This window comes from Cygnus atratus, chromosome 6, assembly GCF_013377495.2.
Source record: "Cygnus atratus isolate AKBS03 ecotype Queensland, Australia chromosome 6, CAtr_DNAZoo_HiC_assembly, whole genome shotgun sequence".
NCBI lineage: Eukaryota > Metazoa > Chordata > Aves > Anseriformes > Anatidae > Cygnus > Cygnus atratus.
This window is the reverse complement of record NC_066367.1, coordinates 13489291-13508315: the sequence shown is the minus strand read 5'-3', so window position 1 is coordinate 13508315 and position 19025 is coordinate 13489291. Positions and strand designations below refer to the sequence as shown.

Genomic DNA, 19025 nt, shown 5'->3' with positions numbered 1-19025 from the left:
CTCGGGAGAGGGGCTGAGACGTGCAGGACCCAGCACACAGGCAGGCTGACCTTGGGGAGGGAGCGGCTGCCGTGGCTCATGGCTGCAGCCTGACCTGAAATGCAAGGCTTCATCCCCCGCTGCCCCTAATGGCCTCTCAGATGGCTTGCTAGCAGGAGGGGACAGGCACGCCAAGAGGAAACCGCGTTGGCCAGATGGTTTATTTGCAGGGCCCGGCTGGTGATTTATCTGGGATGCACTGCCATGCACGTACAAGTGCCTCCACCATCGGCTGGCTGGGGATGGTTGCACGTTCACGCTCCTCTGGCTCCTCTAAGTCCAGATGAACCCATAAATCTTCCATGAGATTTGCGCAGTAGCCTCAGTTGCAGAAACAGCAGTAGGTTAAAATGCCTGAGCAGGTTTGTCCTGCCTTCCTCCGAGTCGGCATTTTGAACTGCCAGTGCCACTTGGGTGGGGGACGTGATGGCCGCGTGAGATGGAGCACAGGCTGCACAGCAAAGTTCTGGGAAAGAGATTAAAATGCATTTCTGATCCTGGAAGAATTGATCAGCTAATCATTGCAAGACTCCCTTCAAGCGTTTTAGCAGGGGAAATCAGCCTTTCAGGTGCTTTCTGTGCCAAAGACTTCCATTTACTGTATCAAACAGCAACTGCTGGAACCTCCAGGCTCCCACGTGCTGTTCCAGCAATCAGCTCCACAGAGCTCTTGTCCAGTCAGTCTCAGCAAATCTATGGGGCTCTTCAGAGGGTCCAACTAGCCATTAGAGTGATCCAGCCATTTCATCTTCAAATGACACAGAAAGTCCTGTCTGCTTGTGCCCAGTTTTCTCCTCCAGAGGCTGTTATCAGGAGCAGGAGAGTGTGGTAACAAACACCAGTTCAGTTTCATCCCTGGCAGGAGAAATGTGACTCAGAGACACGCAGGCTCTCTTGCTAAAGCTCTTCTGCCGGCCAGGGTGTTGTGAGGCCAGGTTGAGGCAGTGATCACGAGGGGCTTCCAGGTGCACAGTTAACACAGTCCCCTGTGACCAGCTGAGGGCTTTGGGTGCATCCAAGGATGGCTCACGCCCCCTCACTCAAACAGGCTGCCTAGATCCTGCCACCAAAAAGGTCAGTCCTGAGCACTGAGGATCTGGATTTGATCATTGTTGAGCCTGGCTGGTGCTTTTAGTAAGGACTTGCCTGTGAGACCCTTTCAGCTGTGAGATAATTGTGTAATCGTAGTTTGATTTGCTCCTCCACCTTGCTTGTTGCTGCTTTTTTCTTGTTGTTGCTTTTTTCTTTGAAGAGGCTTGTAGTGAATTACAGAAAGAGGATTTTAATTCAGGAGACCTTGATGACTTATTATGCCTTATCGCTGCTCAGGCATGGAGTACAGCTCGTTCTTTTTTTTTCTTCCTCCACTTGTTTATCTCCCACATCTCCTCCTGCACCACCAGCACTCCGAGGTAAATCACAAGAACACTCCTCCATTAAAGAACGGCATGGTACTTTCTCAAGTGATTCACTCGAGCAGGAGTGGGCAAACATGCTTTCATCTTTCTTTCTGCTAATGTTTGTTGGCATAAAGTGCCAAGTGACCCAAGTGCATTTTGCAGGTGCTGGAAAACATTGCTGCAAAATGTTTCTCCTTTATGTGGCCGGTCAGAGACAGATTTGTCCTTCATGCAGCAAAATCCCTGAAAGTTCATATGGAGTGGATACGCTTTTGCGGTATTTTGTTCATACATGCCAGGAGCAGAGTGATGACAAGTCTTTCTGCTCTCTTGCCCTACATTTATTTCAGAAAGCTGTGTAGCTCACGGTGCTTGTTCCAGCCCATCTCTCTGGCAGTGACAAGCGTGCAGCAGGCCGGTGGCTGTGCAGCCACCGACACAGGTCACTCAGGCTGGGACGTCACCCAACTGCTGCGGCACCAGCGAGGTCAGCTCCAGTTTTCTGGATGGGTTCTGTCTTTCAGTGTTCAGGAGCTGGGCTCTAAGTTCAGGTCTCTCTCTGTTTTAAGTTTTGGAGGTGTTTTGGGTGCACTTCCAAACATTCTCAGTGCAGACACTGCTCTTCAGCCATTGCCGTGGGCGCTGAAGCAGCAGAGGGAGCAGGGCAAGCAAGAGGCAGGCTGCTGCTCAGAGCTTTGCCCATCAAATGCAGTGGGATAAGGTGTGGGGGAATGAAGCGACAGACCCTTAGGCATGGCCTGCGGCAGGGGGTAACCCTACACGTGCTGGCATTGAGCACCGGTTGCACCCGCCGCAGCAAGAGTAAGCGTGTTCATCTCTCTGTTGAATGAAATGCAAAGTGCAGCAACATCTGTCGTTGGCTTGTCTGCCTGACCTCATGCTGCAGATGCTGCAGTCAGAGCAACCCAAGGGACCATGCCATGCCATTGATCATGATGGGGAGAGGTCAGGGAAGGATCAGATCAGCTACATGGTTGGCTTTCAGTCTGTGCTGAGAGGCTTCAAGAGTCCAAGCTTCAAATGGGAAACTCCTGAGGGGGCTTCTCATCAGAGAGGTTTGGAAATCACTGATTCCAGACCAAACCAGCCATGCCCAGGTATTTTTATCCATGGTCTTTTGCTGCTATCTGTATTCAGATCAAGCATCTCCCAAGATATCAAATGTACCAAATCTCCTCCCCGAGGACTGACAAAAGGCATGGCACAATTTTAAAAATGACATTAAAGAAAGTGAATCCCCTGCAGTCTCTCAGCCACCTTCAAGTCTGCAGCTACCCAGATGTCACCTGTGCTTACTTCACTCACTGGGACTCTGGGCTATGCTTAAGGGCCTGTTTTGTTGCATTATGGAAAAACCAAGAGCCAGGCTTTCATTTTGTCGTGGATATCCTCAAAACAAAATTGTCAGCAAGATCCTGACTGAGGAGTATTTACTGCTGGGGATGAAAAGAGGCAGGAAGGACATGTCATGAGACCCCATCCCAAGATGAGTTTTCAACACTTGTGTTAGAAAAAACCCCACCTCAGGTGTGTTCACTGAGCAAATTCTCAGAATAAACGCAACTTCCCCTCCAGTGTCATTATCTTGACTTTTGTTCTTCTGACTGTAACTACTCTTTAATTTCTCCCATGTCAGCCTTTGGCTTTCTGTAGCTGTGGGTCTCCCACCAGCCGGCAGAGGCGGGTGGGGAAGGCATGCTTCTGGCTGCCCTGGCTGCACACACACAGCATGCTGGAGCGAGACCCCAGTCCTGCAGCACCTTCCTGGTCACATATCAGGAGCAGGCACATGAGCTTACCGAGCAGTGCCAAAGCCACCCAGCAGGAGGTGAGCCACTTGTTGCAAGTGACCGCATGAAATAATATAACCGTGTCTTCTTCCTTGAACAGATGGCAAGAATTACCTGCAGCTGCAGAGCAGCGGAAGGAGGGAAGGCCAGCGTGCCCGGCTCATCAGCCCCACCATCTATCTGCCCCGGAGCGCCGTCTGCATGGTCTTCCACTACCAGGCATGGGGCAGCAACGGGGTGATGCTGCGGGTCTGGCGGGAGGCCAGCCAGGAACACAAGGCGCTGTGGGTCATCACGGAGGACCAAGGGGAGGAGTGGAGGGAAGGCCGCATCATCCTGCCGAGCTACGACATGGAGTACCGGGTAAGGTGGACATAGAGTACCGAGTAAGGTGCTCGGGACAGGTGTGGAGCCAGACAGCATCTCCAGCATCCTTATTGTAGCGGCGCAGAGCCAGGGCCCATTCATCATTAGGGAATGTGGCTGAGTGGGGCTGTTTGCATTGTGTTTCATGGGTTACTATAGTAACTAAACGACACTGTTTGTTATTCAGAGAGTGCCTGTCTTCTGCACAGACTCGGGCCTTTGTTCAGCCTGTTGCCTTTTATATTCCTCAAATCTCCCACTTTGCAAATATTTTTCCTTCTTCTTTTTTTTCCTTTTTTATTTTATTTTGATTCCATTCTGTGCATTTCCCCCCTTTCCGATGGCAGTCAGACAGACAGACCAGAGGCAGGCATGCTGCACAGGGAGCAAGTCCAGCAAGCAGCCCCTCTGCAGCCTCGGCGTGGGAGAAAGGAGGGGAAACGGGGGCTCACATGTGACCCCCCCCTGCTCGGGTACCTCAGAGCAGCTCAGAGGGCTGGGTGCAGCACTGTGGGTCAGGATCAGGGCCCGATCCTGCAGTCGGGAGATCAGTGGGAGAGGATCACAGGCAGCACCCCGTGGAGAGGCGGCATCCTGGGGTGCCTGTGGTGCAGCTGGACCCCTCCAGGCAGCGCCCGTCTGCCAGGGAGCCTGGGCTGCTGCTGTCGCTGATGAGTGAGCATCATCAGCACAGCATCAAGCTCTGTCAAACACAGACAGAAGCACGGGCCTCGCGGGCTGGAGGCAGCACTTCCACAACCACCCCAGTGGGGAGCCTTGCTCTCGCTGGCTCCCAGCCCTGACCCAGGGAGGTGCAGCCCTCAGGCCACCCACCCCTATAAAACGCTGCCTTCCACGGGGGTCAGTAGCCTGCGCTTGGGATCGGTGGCTCTGACAGTGTCCTATGCACAGACAGACACCTGACTTTTGGGGGAGGTCTTGTCACAGGCAGTCACAGGTCCGGGTGGGGAGAGATCTGTGACATACGTAGCCCCAGGAAATTATTTGCACCCTCAGCAGAAGGCAGGGAGAAATACAGCCAAAGCTTTGCACTGGGGCTGCGTGGCTAGTTTGCATGTGTTTGTCTGGCTTTTTAATAAAATACCAGTAAACACAATATGCCTACAGATAAGAATGATGGGCACTGGCTGACTACTTTGTGCATTAAACATGAATATACAGGCATTAGCTAAATAACGGCATCATTATGTAAATAATGCAAGTCTCTCCACTCAGCAGTTCTTAGAGCTAACGACTCTATTTATTTTTGTAAATATATTTTGCCTGTGATTAAGTAGGAATAAATTGACCCTTCTGTAACATTTCAATACTTCTTATGTAACGTTGATGGGAACAGCACTTTACAGTTAATGTAGCTGTGAGTTTCATGCCCTTTCCTAACTTTTTCTGATCGTGGCCCAGTTGTGGGGACTCTATTAACACCACAACCCAAATCTGCTGCTGCTGTAAGTCAGTGTTGTGCCACTTGCATCATTTGTGCAAAAGGGGAGGAGGTGGCCTCCAGTGCTGAACATCAATTCTACGTGAGAGGCATTTAATTGAGCAAATTGCAAGCTGAGTGCTGCCAGGACAGGTAGCAATCTCCCTGCGAACCCACCCCTGCAGAGCAGCTTTCCCTGGGGACAGGAGTGGCAGAGGCAGAGGAAGGAAGCAGGACTGGCCTCAGTTCACCGCAGGTGTGCAGGGAAGGCCAGGAGCAGATTTCCTGCCCCTTCCCTCGGGAGCAGGAGCCGCTCTCTGTGTCCCAGCTTGACACTGACATTTCTGTCTCGATTTCCCACAGATAGTGTTTGAGGGATTTATACGCAACGGCCACTCGGGAGAGCTCGCCCTCGATGACATCCGGCTGGGCACCGACATCCCACTGGAGAACTGCATGGGTACGTGCGGGGAGCGCGCGGGCAGCCAGGGTTGGGGAGCCTGTGCTCACAGGCAGCCACCGCTCCTCTGTGCCATTAGTTACTGGCAGCTTCTGCATCTCAGCTGGGGTTTTCCTTGCCTCTGGAAGAAATGAGGGGGAAATCACTCCCTGGGGGACAGGGATCTCTGACTGTGTTGGTGTGACAGGCAGGAAGCACATCTCTGCTGTGCCAAGCTGAAAGAGCAGCTGAGGGTTACCAAAGACTGTTCTGTGTGATAAGGACATGCACCAAATTTAAAAGGAAAGTACTGGACAAAAGAAACCAGCTGTCAGTCAGTATTACATGCTTAGAGGAGCTGATGAGTTCAAAAGGAGTCTTCTCTAATAAGAAATAAAGTAGCAGAGGGGTTTAACAGTGATGCTAACAGAATAACAAAAGACAGTCTTGTCCTAGAATTCACCATTCCCCAAACCAGGCCAAAAGTCAAGTAGGTTCACTCAGTGTGAAAGACAGAGAGGACTTTGAGAGAGAGGGAGGGAGGGAGGGAGGTATTTTAGCAGTTTGGTGCTGGTGGAGCAGTTGCCCTGCCCTGTTCCTCCAGCTGGCATATCCACACACACACTCTGATGGCTCTGCTCACCGTCTAGTTTGGGTGTGGACTTCGAGCCATCCCAGCTGAGGATGGGACCAGCTGTATTCAGTTGGTGGGATTCGTGCTGAAAGCTGCCCATACCCTGCTCTTCTGCGTACCTTGGGGGAGGCAGGCCTCACTATTAAACACTCACAAACTCCACTGAGGGAGGGGAGTGTCCTGCTGCCCCCTACCCTAAATGGGATGGATGCTCCCTTCCGAGGTGTGTGTCTCAGGGAAAGAGGCACAGGATGACTTGTACACAGGAAGGGCTGGTCACATAGCTTGCTGCCATGGGCAGGCAGGCGATGGTGAAGATGGTGCAGGAGCCAGCATTAATAATAGAACAGAGGAGCAGGACTGCCCCGGAGACGCTCTTGAGCACTGTAGGTCCCAGTTCCTTTGATGCTTTGAACTCTGCTGGTCTCCTATCTGCCAAAGGAGCTAATGCTCCATATGTCAAATTCCCTGTATTAAGGCTTGACAGCAGTGTTTTAATCCCTTGCCTTCTATGGCATTAAAGAGAAGCAAGACTGATGATTAACACAAAGAGCATTTCCTGTCTAGCTTCTTTTGAGTGCAGCAATTCACCTAGCTCCAGTGTTATTGTATCTCAGGCCTCATGAACGTAAAGCTTAATATTTCAAAACAAATGCATTAATAAATTATAAAGTTTCAAGCATTCCCTGTCCTAAAAATAACACCAAACTGCTACATTAAATTATTTCTCCCATTCTAGGAAGTTAAACGGGAATCTTAAAACCAATAAGGATAATTTGTTTCAGATCATTTCTAACAAAGAGCTTCCACAGCAAACTTTAACATAAATCATGGGTCATTTCCGACATCACCAAAATAATAATGAAGCAGCAGAGATACGTTGCTGTTCTCTCTGTCACAGTCATGAGAATAACTGACTCTAGCACAGGCTACTGTTTTTCAGATGTAACCCTGGGAAGTAATCTGATTCCTTTTTAGCGTGAAAGAACTTTAATAAGTCACAATAATTTTTTCCTTTGACAAAAGTGTCCTTCTCATTCTGAACTTGAGCGATGATTTCATAGCACTCAGCAGAGCCAGAGTCTGCTTATGTGACTCACAGGCATAATGCAGAAGTAATCTAAAAATAATCAGAGGTCTATTACTTCTGCGAGAAAGTAATCAGTAATAAGCACTGATTATTGCTTTTCAGATCCAGTAATTTGTAATAGATTACTTGTTCAAAGTATCTTGGAAAAAGAAGAAATCACTTCCTTTGTTTATTGGTACTGTGAGATGGAGAGGAACATGGCATAGGTACTCAGAAATGACACGGTTCCCATGTGAATAATGATGCCAGAGTCGAGACAGAAACCAAACTGTTCTTGGAAATTTTAGGGGGATTCAGAGTTTCATCATTGGGCCAGATTGTCTTCAGATGACTCAGGCGAACCAGCTGAATCCAAACAACCCTCAGCTTAACACACTTTATTGTCTGAAGTCTGTGTCCAAGTCGAAGCTTTCTGCATCCAGTCAGTTCTTGACCAGGACAGGGTTTCTCCCCGTTGTGGTGGGGTTGGCTAACACCCCACACTGCTCCCAAGTCTGTGGGGCACAACCACACACCTGCTCTTTTTGGATGCTGCAAATCAGTGGAGATGTGAACTGTGGCCTTGTCTGTAATATCCCCCTCTCTAATTCTAAATTTTTGTTTTCCTCTGCAGAACCCATCACAGCTTTCCCAGGTGAGAACTTCTACTTTCCAGGTAAAATTGCACTTCTCTTTCTGGTTTCATTCTGCTGGCATGGGCTTTTAAATCAAAGGAAAGTTAAGTGCTTGCTTGTACAATAAGCAAATGTTCTAAGCAGTGAAATGGCAAGTGTGTGCTAAACCCCTTCTGGTGCTACAGCAGGGGGTGGCACCCTCTGGCTCTTGCTGGGTGACAGGGAGCAGGCAAACAGTCAAGTCCCACTGTCCTGGGGCTGAGCAACGTCAGGAAACCTGCCATCAGGGGTACCTGGCCTCCTGAAGAGCAGCAAAGTCTAAAATGTGAAGGCAGAGGAGTAAAGGAAAGTTACCAACTTAGTTAAACAAAAATAGTAGCCAACTGAAAGTGAAATGAGGTGGCAATGACTTACACATGTGTGGAGGAAGGCTGTTCTCTAGTTCCTGGATGCTCTGGCAGTAGTGATGTTTGAGCTGCTGGTGAAGGATGGTCTCCTTGGAAGGGGAAAGGAGTTGGGAGGTGGAAGTGGGAGAGCAAATTGCTGTGAGGAGCTCTGAAGGTGACAGTCAATAAAAGGAAAACAAGGTGAAATGGTGCATTTAATAGCTTAATTCTAGCCTGAAGGATAGAAACTGGCATTTCTCTGATCCAGCCTACAGAGTAAGATAAAAGGTGGGTAATTCAGAAAAAAACGCTTCACTATTTGAGCAGTGGGGAAGCTGTTTGTCTTGCTCTGGGGTGGGAAAAGCTGTCTACTTTGAGGGAAAGATCAGTTTAGTCTCTTTCAGTTTAGTCTCTTTGGGTTTTTTTCCCTGTTTTGGCTTCTGGATTTTGTTTTCCTTCCTGCCCCTTCACAAATGGATCTGGGGATGGGCTGTGATGAAGAGCAACCTTGGGGCTCCCCTTAACTCTGAAAGTTGCTTTGCCAGTTTGGTCAGTGTGCCCTTTGCTTTCGGTTGGTCATGGTGTCCTTATTCGTTCTGTCCCCTGCTCTACCGATGGTCTGCTCAATACGTCTGGGCTCTGCCCTACAAGCACCTGCATTTCTGTATGGGGGAAGGCTGTGTCGGGCAGGTGTGTGCGCTGGGAGCTGTGGCAGTAGCAGGAAAGTAGGCACCGAGACCGATGGCAAGGGAGCAGCTCCCTCCCCTGGGCCCCGTGGGGCAGGTGGCGGGGCACTGCCAGCGGGGGCACACACACGGGGCTGTGCTGGGCCTGCCTGGGATGGAGTTCACTTTCCCTGCAGCAGCCCACAGAGTGCTGTGCTCTGCACTCACAGCTAGAACAGCCCTGGTATCACACCAGTGTTGTGTCTATTGCTGAGCAGTGCTGGCACAGCACCAAGACCCCCTCCAAAACCCCAAAGCCAGCAGGCTGGGGGTGGGCAAGAGCTGGGGAGGGAACCGCACTGGGGCAGCTGACCTAAAGCAACCAAAGGGATATTCTGTACCGTGTGGTGTCACACCCAGCAATAAAAGGTGGGGAAGGGGAAAGAGAGGGGGGGGGACTCTCATTATGAAAACGTCTGTCCTCCCAAACAACCACTCTGTGTATTCAGGTCCTGCTTCCCAGGACGTGGCTGAACATCTCTCGTTGATGGGAAGTAGAGAATTTCTTTTTTTCTCTCTCTGTGCTTCCGCATGGCCTTTGCTTGTTTTTTTCCCTCTTCCTTTTCTCTTTAATTAAATTATCCTTACCTCAACCCGTGAGCCTTTTTTTCCTTTCAGCATACTTTCTTCTCCCCTTCTTCTGAGGAGGAGGGGGAGTGAGAGCGTGGTTGCGGTGGAGTTCAGCTGCCCGGCAGGGTAAAAACACCACAGTCCTTTTACTCTGTGTGTTACACTCGTAATAACTAGGAATTTGGGCTTGCTCTTTGGTAGACTGCTTATTTATCCTGCTGCTCAGGCTTGTGGTGTTACTGAAAAGCTGCTGCAATGTTCTCAGCTAGAAGCCAAAGCCTCACAACCATTCCACACTCAAACCACCTCTCCATGTTCTCCTGGGCCTGGTCTGGGACCTGTTTTGCAGACAGCATCCTCATCTTTTGGGGCTTGTAACGTGCATCATCTTCAGTTTGAACCTCCTCCTGTGTGCTGATGTGGAGTCTGCCCCAGAGTCCTGCTGACATGGCAGGAGCAGATGGGACAGACGGATGGAATGGCCAGGGAAAAAGAAAAATGCAGAGGGAAAGGATGAAGTATGAAAGATAAAGATTGGGGAAAGCATGATAGATATGAGTGAGGTGAAGACAGATGCCCAACAGATGGAGGGGAAGAAATCCCTGGGTGTAGGAAAAAAGGAGCTTAAGAGGAAAGCCTGCAAAGGAAGTATTGAGATGTTCTGTAGCCCCCACTCCTACAATTACATGTTGAGCTGAAAAAGTCAGATGCCATTAAAAATAACAAATCCTTGCTCTCATGGCTCAGGAGAAAAGCTGAAAACGCGCACCTTGCAGGCTCCAGGATCACAAAGCAAATAATAAGAGAATTGTGTGGGAGGAATACCTTCCAGCTAGTGGGTCGGGATCTTAGAAGACCAGTCAAGTGTGCTTAAACTGCACTCCATTTGAGAGGTGATGCATCTCACCCTGAAAGAAAAGGCATAACAAGTGGCTGGCAGCAAGGAGTTAGATAAATAGCAGGCTAAAAATGAGAGACATCTTCCAGGAAGTGTGGAGACAAACCGTGGGGAGAACGCACCTCTGGGACTGGTGATTCTCCCACACAGGGTGTCCCGGAGTCAAGGCAGGGATATCTCCCTGGAGAAATGGCAGGTAGCAATTAAGGTGTTGGGGCCAACACCCGTTCTGTGGCACTTGCATTAGATGAGTTTAACACTTGCTTTCATCTGTGCCGTCTATACAAATTCCAGCTGTGTTGCATGTCTGCAGTGGTTTATGTCAGTGATTTTGGAGAGGAACACGAGCTGTGACACGGCAGTGGCAGAGCAGGGCAGGCTGCTGTAGGAGGCTCTCTGGAGAGGATTTTCCCCTTGTTTCTCAGGGTGAATTTTGCTCCTTCTTGTTTTGGGTTTTCACATCTGTTGCACATCTCTGAAATCACCACCCGTAGTCCTCCGTGCCGGGAAGAGGAGGGGTGGCTCTGGCCAGGCTGGAGGTGTGAGCACAAGAGCACACCCATGTAAAACCCTCCAGACTGCAGGAATTCAGCTGGGTTTCCCCTGACCCGTGTCACAAGTCATGCCTTAATCAGAGCACCCACGAAGTGGACAGGAACAGAGAGAGGCATTGCTTTGTTAAGATGAGAGCTCCAGCGAGTGGATGAGGAAGGGCAAGTGTGTGTGTGGTAGAAGGCAAAGGGGAGTGGAAGAATTATTAAGTTATGAAGATGGATTTTTTTTTCCATCTCCCTGAGCAGAGAACTTTTCCACAGATATAAAAGAAAACTTCCAGCGAGCAGCAGAGCCAGTAAAAACAGAGCAGATAACATCAGCTCTGTGCTGAGTGGACTGGCAGCTATATTTAGTGGCTGACAGTGTAAAGAAGAACAATCGTTAATGTTGGGAATTGGCTTTGTTAAGAGCTGGAGACAAGCGAGTGTGATTCCTTAATGAGTGCAGTTGCTAAATGAACTCTCCAGACGCTGCTATCTCCCCAGCAGGGCTGCGAGGTGCGGAAGCGGGGGCTGAGGCCAGGTCCAGCTGCCCCGGTGACTGCACCACCCCTCGGGCTTGCTTCCAGCTGCAGCACCGGGACATCAGGAGTGGGTCAGAGGGGACCAAAGGTCGTCCTGGGCTGGTGGAAGCCTCCAGAGCCCCCAGAGGATCCTTCCCACAAGTAGGATCAACTGGGTGCACCGCACTGCCTCACACCAGTCAGGGATGTGCAGGGAAGGGTCGGGGGCACAGGCTGCGTACCACGGCATGTCTCCCCTCGTACTCCCACCCGGTGTGTACCAGCCCTGCGAGAGGTCATGGTCTGCAGATCTCTCACTGCAGGAAGGTGCTATGTAAGCGCAGGCTGTCACCAAGTGTAAACACAAGCGGCCCCTGCTCCGAGAGTGAGCCCACGGTGTTCCCCCCGCCCCGGCACTGTCAGGCTCCGGCAAGGTGTCGCTGAGCCAGCAGGGATGGTGGTGAGACGTGCACCGACCCGCTGGGGCTGCATCTGCAGCAGGACACAGTGGTGGGTTGGCAGTGAAACTTGGGCTGTCCCACACACTCGTCCCGGCCCTGTCGGGGGCGTCCCACACAGCCCCCCATGCAGTCGGGCAAGGATGTGGCAGGGTGTTGAGGGGCTGTGGGGACATGATGCCTTTGTGCCCCTGTGCCGGGGCAGCAGGCAGAGGGACAGGAGGAGGTAGGGGGCTGCTGCCTCCATCCATCAGCCCAGCGCCGGCACAGCGTGGCCCCCACCACAGGAGGGACAGGGGCGGCTGGGGTGAGATGGGGTGAGGGCGGCGCAGGCTTCTCATGAGACATCCAAATTTCTTGCCTGCAATGACAAATATGTGGGTGGTTCCCAGCCTCCTGCTTTGTAAAAGCAGGATTTGTCTTGTCCATGTGGTTTTTCTTTGTTTTAGTTAGGGGTTTTCTTTGGTGGTTTTGTTTATTGGGGGTTTTTTATTGGTGTTTTAGCTACGCATCTGGGTGCAGTTTTCGTTCTCATTTTCACTCCCTGTGCCCAGGTTTTGGGGAGATGGGGAGTGGAGGAAAGCCTTTTGACTAGCCGAGGGAGCATTATTTTGCCTGATCTCATCAGCTAGCAACAGCAGAAAAGCCATCATCATCCCGACAGTGCAGCCAGTGGCTGTGCTGGCAGGGCAGTGCAGGGGGGGCGGTCAGATGCCCTTGCTGCTTTCCAAGCCGGGTCCATCCTGCACTGTTTTGTTCTTTCCCTTTGGCATCTTCTGAGCCTGTTGAGGAAGCCTGTGCCCTGTGGCAGAGCAAGCCCGAGCCCCTCGGAAAACTTCCCCAGGGACTCCATCCCCCATGAAGCAGCGGTAAATAAACGCGGTGCAGAGGTGCACCTCTCCCAAGGTCCTTACAGCTGGGGAGGTCTGAGGCATGCGTGCAGGAGGATTAGCGCCCGGCCATTCTCCAGTCGTGGGCGTGAGCACAAACACCAGTGCTCCCCTCCCCGCGCCTGCCCGGGACGTGCGTGCGGCTGCGGGCTGGCAGCGAGGCTCCACACGTTTGAGCACCAGATGTGCGCTGCTGGCCTGTCCCGGCATGACCCGGGCAGCAGCAGCGGCGTGCCCCGGCCTCCCAGCACGCTGTGGGTGCAGGACGGGCTCACCCTGCCTGGGCTGAGCCTGGGCGCTGCGTCCCCCTGCGCCCCGGAGGCCGCTGCTTTCCCAGCCCTGGCCGGGTGGGTTGTGTTTGCCTGCGTGAATTCGGGGTCCTGGCTTGCTTGAGCTGCCAAGAGCGTGAGCTTCTCATGTGGAATGTCGCAGCCCACGCCGTTGCAGGAAGTCAGCATGCATCATCGTGCATCATCGTACCCATTCTTCCGTGCTTTAAAAAATAGTAATTAAATGTGAGTCTGTGAATGGGGCACCTAGTGAGAAGTGAGAGCAGGTCTGTGTGCCGAGCACGTTCAGAAAGAGATCTTCCTCCCTGTCTTTGCCATAAGAATAACAAATGTTTCTCCCTGTAATTTCTTTCCCAGTCTCCTGCAGTAACTTCCTTGGCCATCTGAGATTACGCTCTTCCTCCAATTAGAAACGTGATGAGTTTTGTCACTGCTTGACAACATCTGACATGCGGAGACAAAACCAGGCGGCTGATCTGGAGAAGGCTAAAAAAAAGAGGGAAAAAAACATTTGTTGATGCCAGAAATAACAGTAATAATAGCGTGCATATGGAATTTGCATTGTGAGCCAGGCAGGCTGATTAATTAAAAGGGAAGAAAAAGGCGCTTTGACACGCGGCTCGGCAAACACCAGGCTGCACGCCCTGCTGGAGCACGCCCCGTACCCGGAGGTGGCCCCGGGACCTGGTGTTGCTCGGCGCTGTACTCTTGCAAGCATGTGTGTTTCTGTTTGTGCGTCTGCATGCCTCCCACCTAGCAACCCTGTTCTGTGTCTCCTCCCCAGGGGCAACCCTCCTGCCAGGGACCGAGCCCACAGTGGACACGGTGTCAGTGCAGCCCATCCCAGCCTACTGGTATTACGTTATTGCCGCCGGAGGTGCTGTTGTGGTGCTGGTCTCCGTCGCACTGGCCCTTGTGCTCCACTACCACCGGTTTCCGCTATGCGGCCAAGAAGAGCGATCACTCCATCACCTACAAAACCTCCCACTATGCCAACGGGGCCCCCGTGGCCGTGGAGCCCACCCTAACCATAAAACTAGAGCAAGACCCCAGCTCACGCTGCTGAGAGCCGAACAGGAACGAGAGCGCAAACAAAACACAAAACAGACAGACAGACAGAAACTAAGACTTCAAATACATTGCCTCAGTTTTGCACTTTTTTCCTTACCTAGCATATGTGTGAACTCTTAGACATCTCTGTCCCTTCTCCGTTCCCCAGCCCCCCCCGAATCTTTTACAAACTTTAAACTAATGCTGCATCTTGGATCGCCAGAAGAGACACACCGCCCCTTCACTTCAGAAGTGAACGCTCCCTTTCGATTCCTTTTCGAGGACTGTTGGGGTGTCGGGTGGAGTTTTTTGTTTTGTTTTGTTTGTTTGGGGAGTATTTTTTTGTTGGTAGGCTTGTTTGGTTTGTTTTTTTCCTCCTCCCAGTAGGCAACCTGCAAGGAGACTTGATGGCGAGCCTGGAAGTGTGTGTGCGGCTCGTGCGCGCGTGTGCTCAGTCTGAGTGTGTGTAAGTGTGCATGGGAGTGCATGTGTCTGCCTGACTGACTGAATGTATATTTAGAAACAGCCCCTTTTTAATTTGCTTGTTATTGCTTCTACTTGCACAGGGAATGCTTTTTTTTTTTTTTTTTTAATTTTCTTTTATTTTATATCCCCCCCTTCCCACCTCCCCTTGGAAGGACTGGGACACATTTATGGTTAAAACCCTGATTTGTTTACTTGGGGAAGAGAGCAATGCTTTTTTGTTGCCTTATGTAGCTTTGGCTGGGTTTCTTGTTTGATAGCGTTAATGTCTCGGGTGCAAAATAAGAAGAGAAGGCCAGGCTGGACAGTAGGAATGTCCACCTCAGATGGCTAGAAGAATCCAGAGAGGTTCATAGACGTCCGAACAGTAAGATCTCTCCATCTTATTCTTTCTGCAGCCAATGTGATAACACAGCCATTGTTGGGAAGCGGGGGATGACCCTCCTCTTCCCCCACCCACAAGTGAATCTATTTAAAGTTGCCTTATATCAGAGAAGCTCATATTGAATGTTTAGTTTGTATCTGTTAAAGCCAGCCTTAGGGTAACACATAGACTTCAGCAGGTCTAAGGTGGATGCTAAATACTGTAGTTTATTGAGAGTTGGAGGCTTATTTATTTTGTAAGTATCCTCGCTCTGGGTGCTGATGGTTTTGCTTTTACACGGGGAAGGGGGAGAGGGCTCCTCCTTGTCTTTCTGCTAGAATCGTTGAAGGGACAAGTATAATTCGCCTTTCTGGGTTTTGGCTTTGTTTTTTTCCTCTGCCCAATTCATAGCTGCTGAATCATAAAAGCTGCCAGTTGACTTTCTAGAATGTCAATTAGTTTTGCATTTGCTAATGTTCTGCTTCTTAAAGCGTCGGTAACACCTAGCAAGCAAAGCCTAGCAGGCGCACAGGGGGGGGCCGGCCATTGCCGCTGCCTCAGTGTGCCCCGACTGTTGAATGGCCCAGTGAACTGTCATGGAAATGCCTTATGTAAATTACTGAACGATGACATGCAAAAGTGGTTCAAATCGTTAACTAATCCGTTTGCAGGCAAAAAAATGTACCTCCAGTGAGCGAGGTTCTCCCTCTTGTTGGTGTTCCTTTGTGGTGAGCGATCACGTTTCCTCCCCCTCCTAAACTTGCCAGCACTCCCCACACCTCCCCTGCCCTGATTATTGCATAAAGCGAATCCCGGCACACAGCTCCCTTACTGTCCCTGCCGTCTTGAGCTTCCTGTTGGTCTGGGGAAGATGTGGAGACGCAAACAGTGCTGCGTGTCTGTGGCATCGGCCCTCTTGTGGCGGAGCCCTGTCCCCAGGGAACCTCTGCCGAAGGGGGTGTCACACTCCCCTCTCACCCCACGCAGCCTGCGTGAGTCCCTCGTGCTGCTTACCAGGCGGGTTTCAGCAGGACCCCCCTCAGCTGCCTCTAACACAGAGCAGCCCAGGGCCACTTGGGCCAGTGGGTGCTCCCCAAAGTGCGCAGGAGCCCTGCCGGGCGGCAGGGTCACCATGCCTGTCCCCACGGAGCCGGGAGGGCCCCGGGGAGCACTGCCGCGCAGCTCCCCACGACGGGGTTCCCCGGGCCGGGCCCTTCCCCGTGAGTCCCATCTCCCTCGGCCAGACCGTCCCTCGCTCAGAGCAGGTCACCCCGTGGACTTTAGCAAGTGTGCCTCGGTGTGTCAGAGGAGAGTGTGGCACTCTGTCTCTAAAACTGAAATCACCAAAGACAAAACAGGTCACTTCAAGGTTTTTACTCCCAGTTTTCCCCCTCTCCTAGAGCCGTGACATCCCCAGCGTTGCCCAGTTGCCTGTGTGTGAAAAATATCTTGTGGAAATTTGAAACTCTTTGAAGATGTATTGTGTGGAATGTAATAAAATGATGATATTTTTATACAAATATCTGGGGTTTTTCTTCCTTCTTCTTTCTTTGCTAATGAGAATGCTGTTGGTCGAAACAAAACGGTGCTGCAGAAGTTGACATTTTCTGTCAGAGCATCGGGGGCTGCTTCCTTTTGCCGAGTGACGCCCCTGTTGCTGCAGGGCACAGGCCCGTGGCTCCTGGCAGCGCAGCTGCTGCCTGCCTGCCAGCTCGCTGCACTCAGGATCGGGCCATTAACAGTGGCTTTTAGATCCATTACATTTGTAACAGTCCTTGGTGGGAGTTTTGGGCGGCTGGCCTGACACTTAGGATCATCTGGGGATTTCGCTAGCGTTGCCTAAGTGCTAAATAGCTTGATGTGACTGTGCAGCTTCTCCCGGCCGGGGCTCCTGGGGACAGGACATCCTGGGGTGGCTGCGCTGCCGGCTCAGTTGAGCCCTGCGCTCAGCCCCCGAGCACCACAAATGATGGGTTAGCCGTCACCAAAACTAATGGTGGTGATTGCAATGCGTTCCTCTTCTGTAAAACCCTTTCTGGGCCTCCACGTGTTTGGTTGGCAGTGTCACGGTGCCAAGGTTTGGAAGGAAGAGTGCCTCATCCCCTGCCTGCCCTCCACCCCCATCCACGGCCCGTTACAGAAACCTCTGCTGCAGCATTTCTCCTTCCCATCTTGAGGAGCACCTTCTGCCCCTTCAGAGGAGGCAGCAGCATCATGTTTCATGTGAAATCTATTTTGCTGCCAGTTTGAGAGGTTATTCTTTCCCTCCTACATTTATTTTCCTTCTCTCCTACTCTTTACCCTGGCACTGAGCATAGCTGTGCAGTGAAACTTTGTGGCTTTACTTGGAATTCGGGCCATCAGCAAAAAAAAATTCAGCTGTGATCCCTCGCTTTGGCTGTTCAAACACAAAGCAAAGCTGAGGACCCATGCCATTGGGGTGGGGGGGTGTAGAGGGACTAGGTTTGGAAGTTTTTTTTTGCTCTAATTGTACAGCAAAGCCTGTGCACTTGTAATTTGCATTTCGTACACTTCAGTGACTGTCCAAGCAAAATTCAAAACAAATATGCACATGCGAAAAACAGGGAGGGAGAGAGTGGCTGATGGCTTCCCAACAAGGAGGAAAAAAAATTTGTTAAGTAAACAGACGAAAAGGGAGGAATCATTCAGGGTTTAATTATTCCTTCTGTGCACCACAGCCAGATTGACCGGGGAGCTGGGTGCTGCTCAGACTGCAGTACATCACGGAAAGAAAAGCAGCTAAAATTAGCATGTTTTGTTCAGAAAAATTAAATGCAACTTCATGTGGCTGGGATGCAAGCTCCTCTGCAGGCAGCTTTGGGCATGCAGGGGGTCTGGGCAGGCGTTGGCAGGGTGACACGTAGCGCAGGGCTGCTTCCCCGGTCTGCAAGGGCACGGTTTGCTTTTTGTTGGGCAGGGGGCGGGTTGAAATCCCTATGCTGGTGAAGGCAGGGGAAGGAGGTCGCAACCAGGCTGTGTGGGCTGCACTGGGATTTTCTCCCCTCTAGGAACCCTGTATTAACCCACTGCCTGTCGAGCCCAGTCCTGGCTCAGCCTGTGTTGTCTGAGGCTGGACAGGCGCTGGGCGCTGGGCCATGGCGCTTCCATCAGCAGCTCCGGCGGCCCATGGCAGCAATGCAGGCCTGACCGCCAGCCTGAGGGGCGGTGTTGGCCAGCGCTGCCTGACACACAAACAAGAACAACGGGGAGGGTGACAACAGTGTCAGGACACAGGGGGGCATCTGGCTTTTGCCCAGCCGCCGGCCCCTGGGGGAGGCAGTGGCTGCAGTGAGCGTCAGAGAGGTGCCGGGGCCAGGTTAGGCTGCACCAGGACACCTGTCTTCACGCTCATCGAGGGCAGGGTGCCATGCTTCGAAGGACAGCGCTGGGGCTGGAAATAGCATCCTGCTGGTGTTGGCCACCATGGCAAGCACCCAGCCTGGCTTCACGTCACCAAAGTGCTTTCAGTGGGGTCTTCATCTGCCCAGCCGTGCTTCCCCACCTTCTCTGGGCATGGAAAGCCTGAGGGCAGTGAGGGGCATCTTGGTGCCCCCACAATGAAATCTGAGGATAGGGACCAGCATTTTTATTGCGCTGCGCTGCAGAGGGCCATGGATTGAGGAGGAGAGGGTTCTTGTTTGCTTTCTTGTATGCTGAGCTCTAGCCAAAGTATGCTTTTAATTTGAAATTTGGCAGGGAGTTTTGCAAACCAAAAAACATTCTCTGTTTCTGGAGGGGTGGGGAAGAGAGAAGTGAGGCAGATTTTCAGCTGGAGATGGAGCGGATGGATCTGAAGAGCAGTTCCTGCCCGAGTGCCGGTGCTGCTGTGAGAAGCACGCTGCTGCCCTCCCAGCGCCGTGCTGAGAGGAGCCGTGTCACGGCAAGGCCCTGGTGGCTGCCCTGCTGTGTCAAAACAAAGTGATGTGTGTTGGAATCACACTGCTGCTGTGGGGAGAGACGGGCTGGAAGTGAGCAGAGGGAGAAGAGCAAGGGTGAAGC

The 19025-nt window shown here is 51.7% G+C and overlaps 1 protein-coding gene across 2 annotated transcripts in view; it reads left to right on the top strand.

Moving 5' to 3' along the window:
* NRP2 (neuropilin 2) overlaps positions 1-19025 on the top strand; it is an 86795-nt gene that overhangs the window by 59784 nt on the left and 7986 nt on the right. For both annotated transcript variants that reach the window (XM_035566064.2, XM_035566071.2), the window contains exons 13-15: positions 3351-3613; positions 5421-5517; positions 7834-7854. In XM_035566064.2, coding sequence (XP_035421957.1) covers positions 3351-3613; positions 5421-5517; positions 7834-7854 — 381 coding nt within the window. The remainder of the gene's footprint in view (positions 1-3350; positions 3614-5420; positions 5518-7833; positions 7855-19025) is intronic.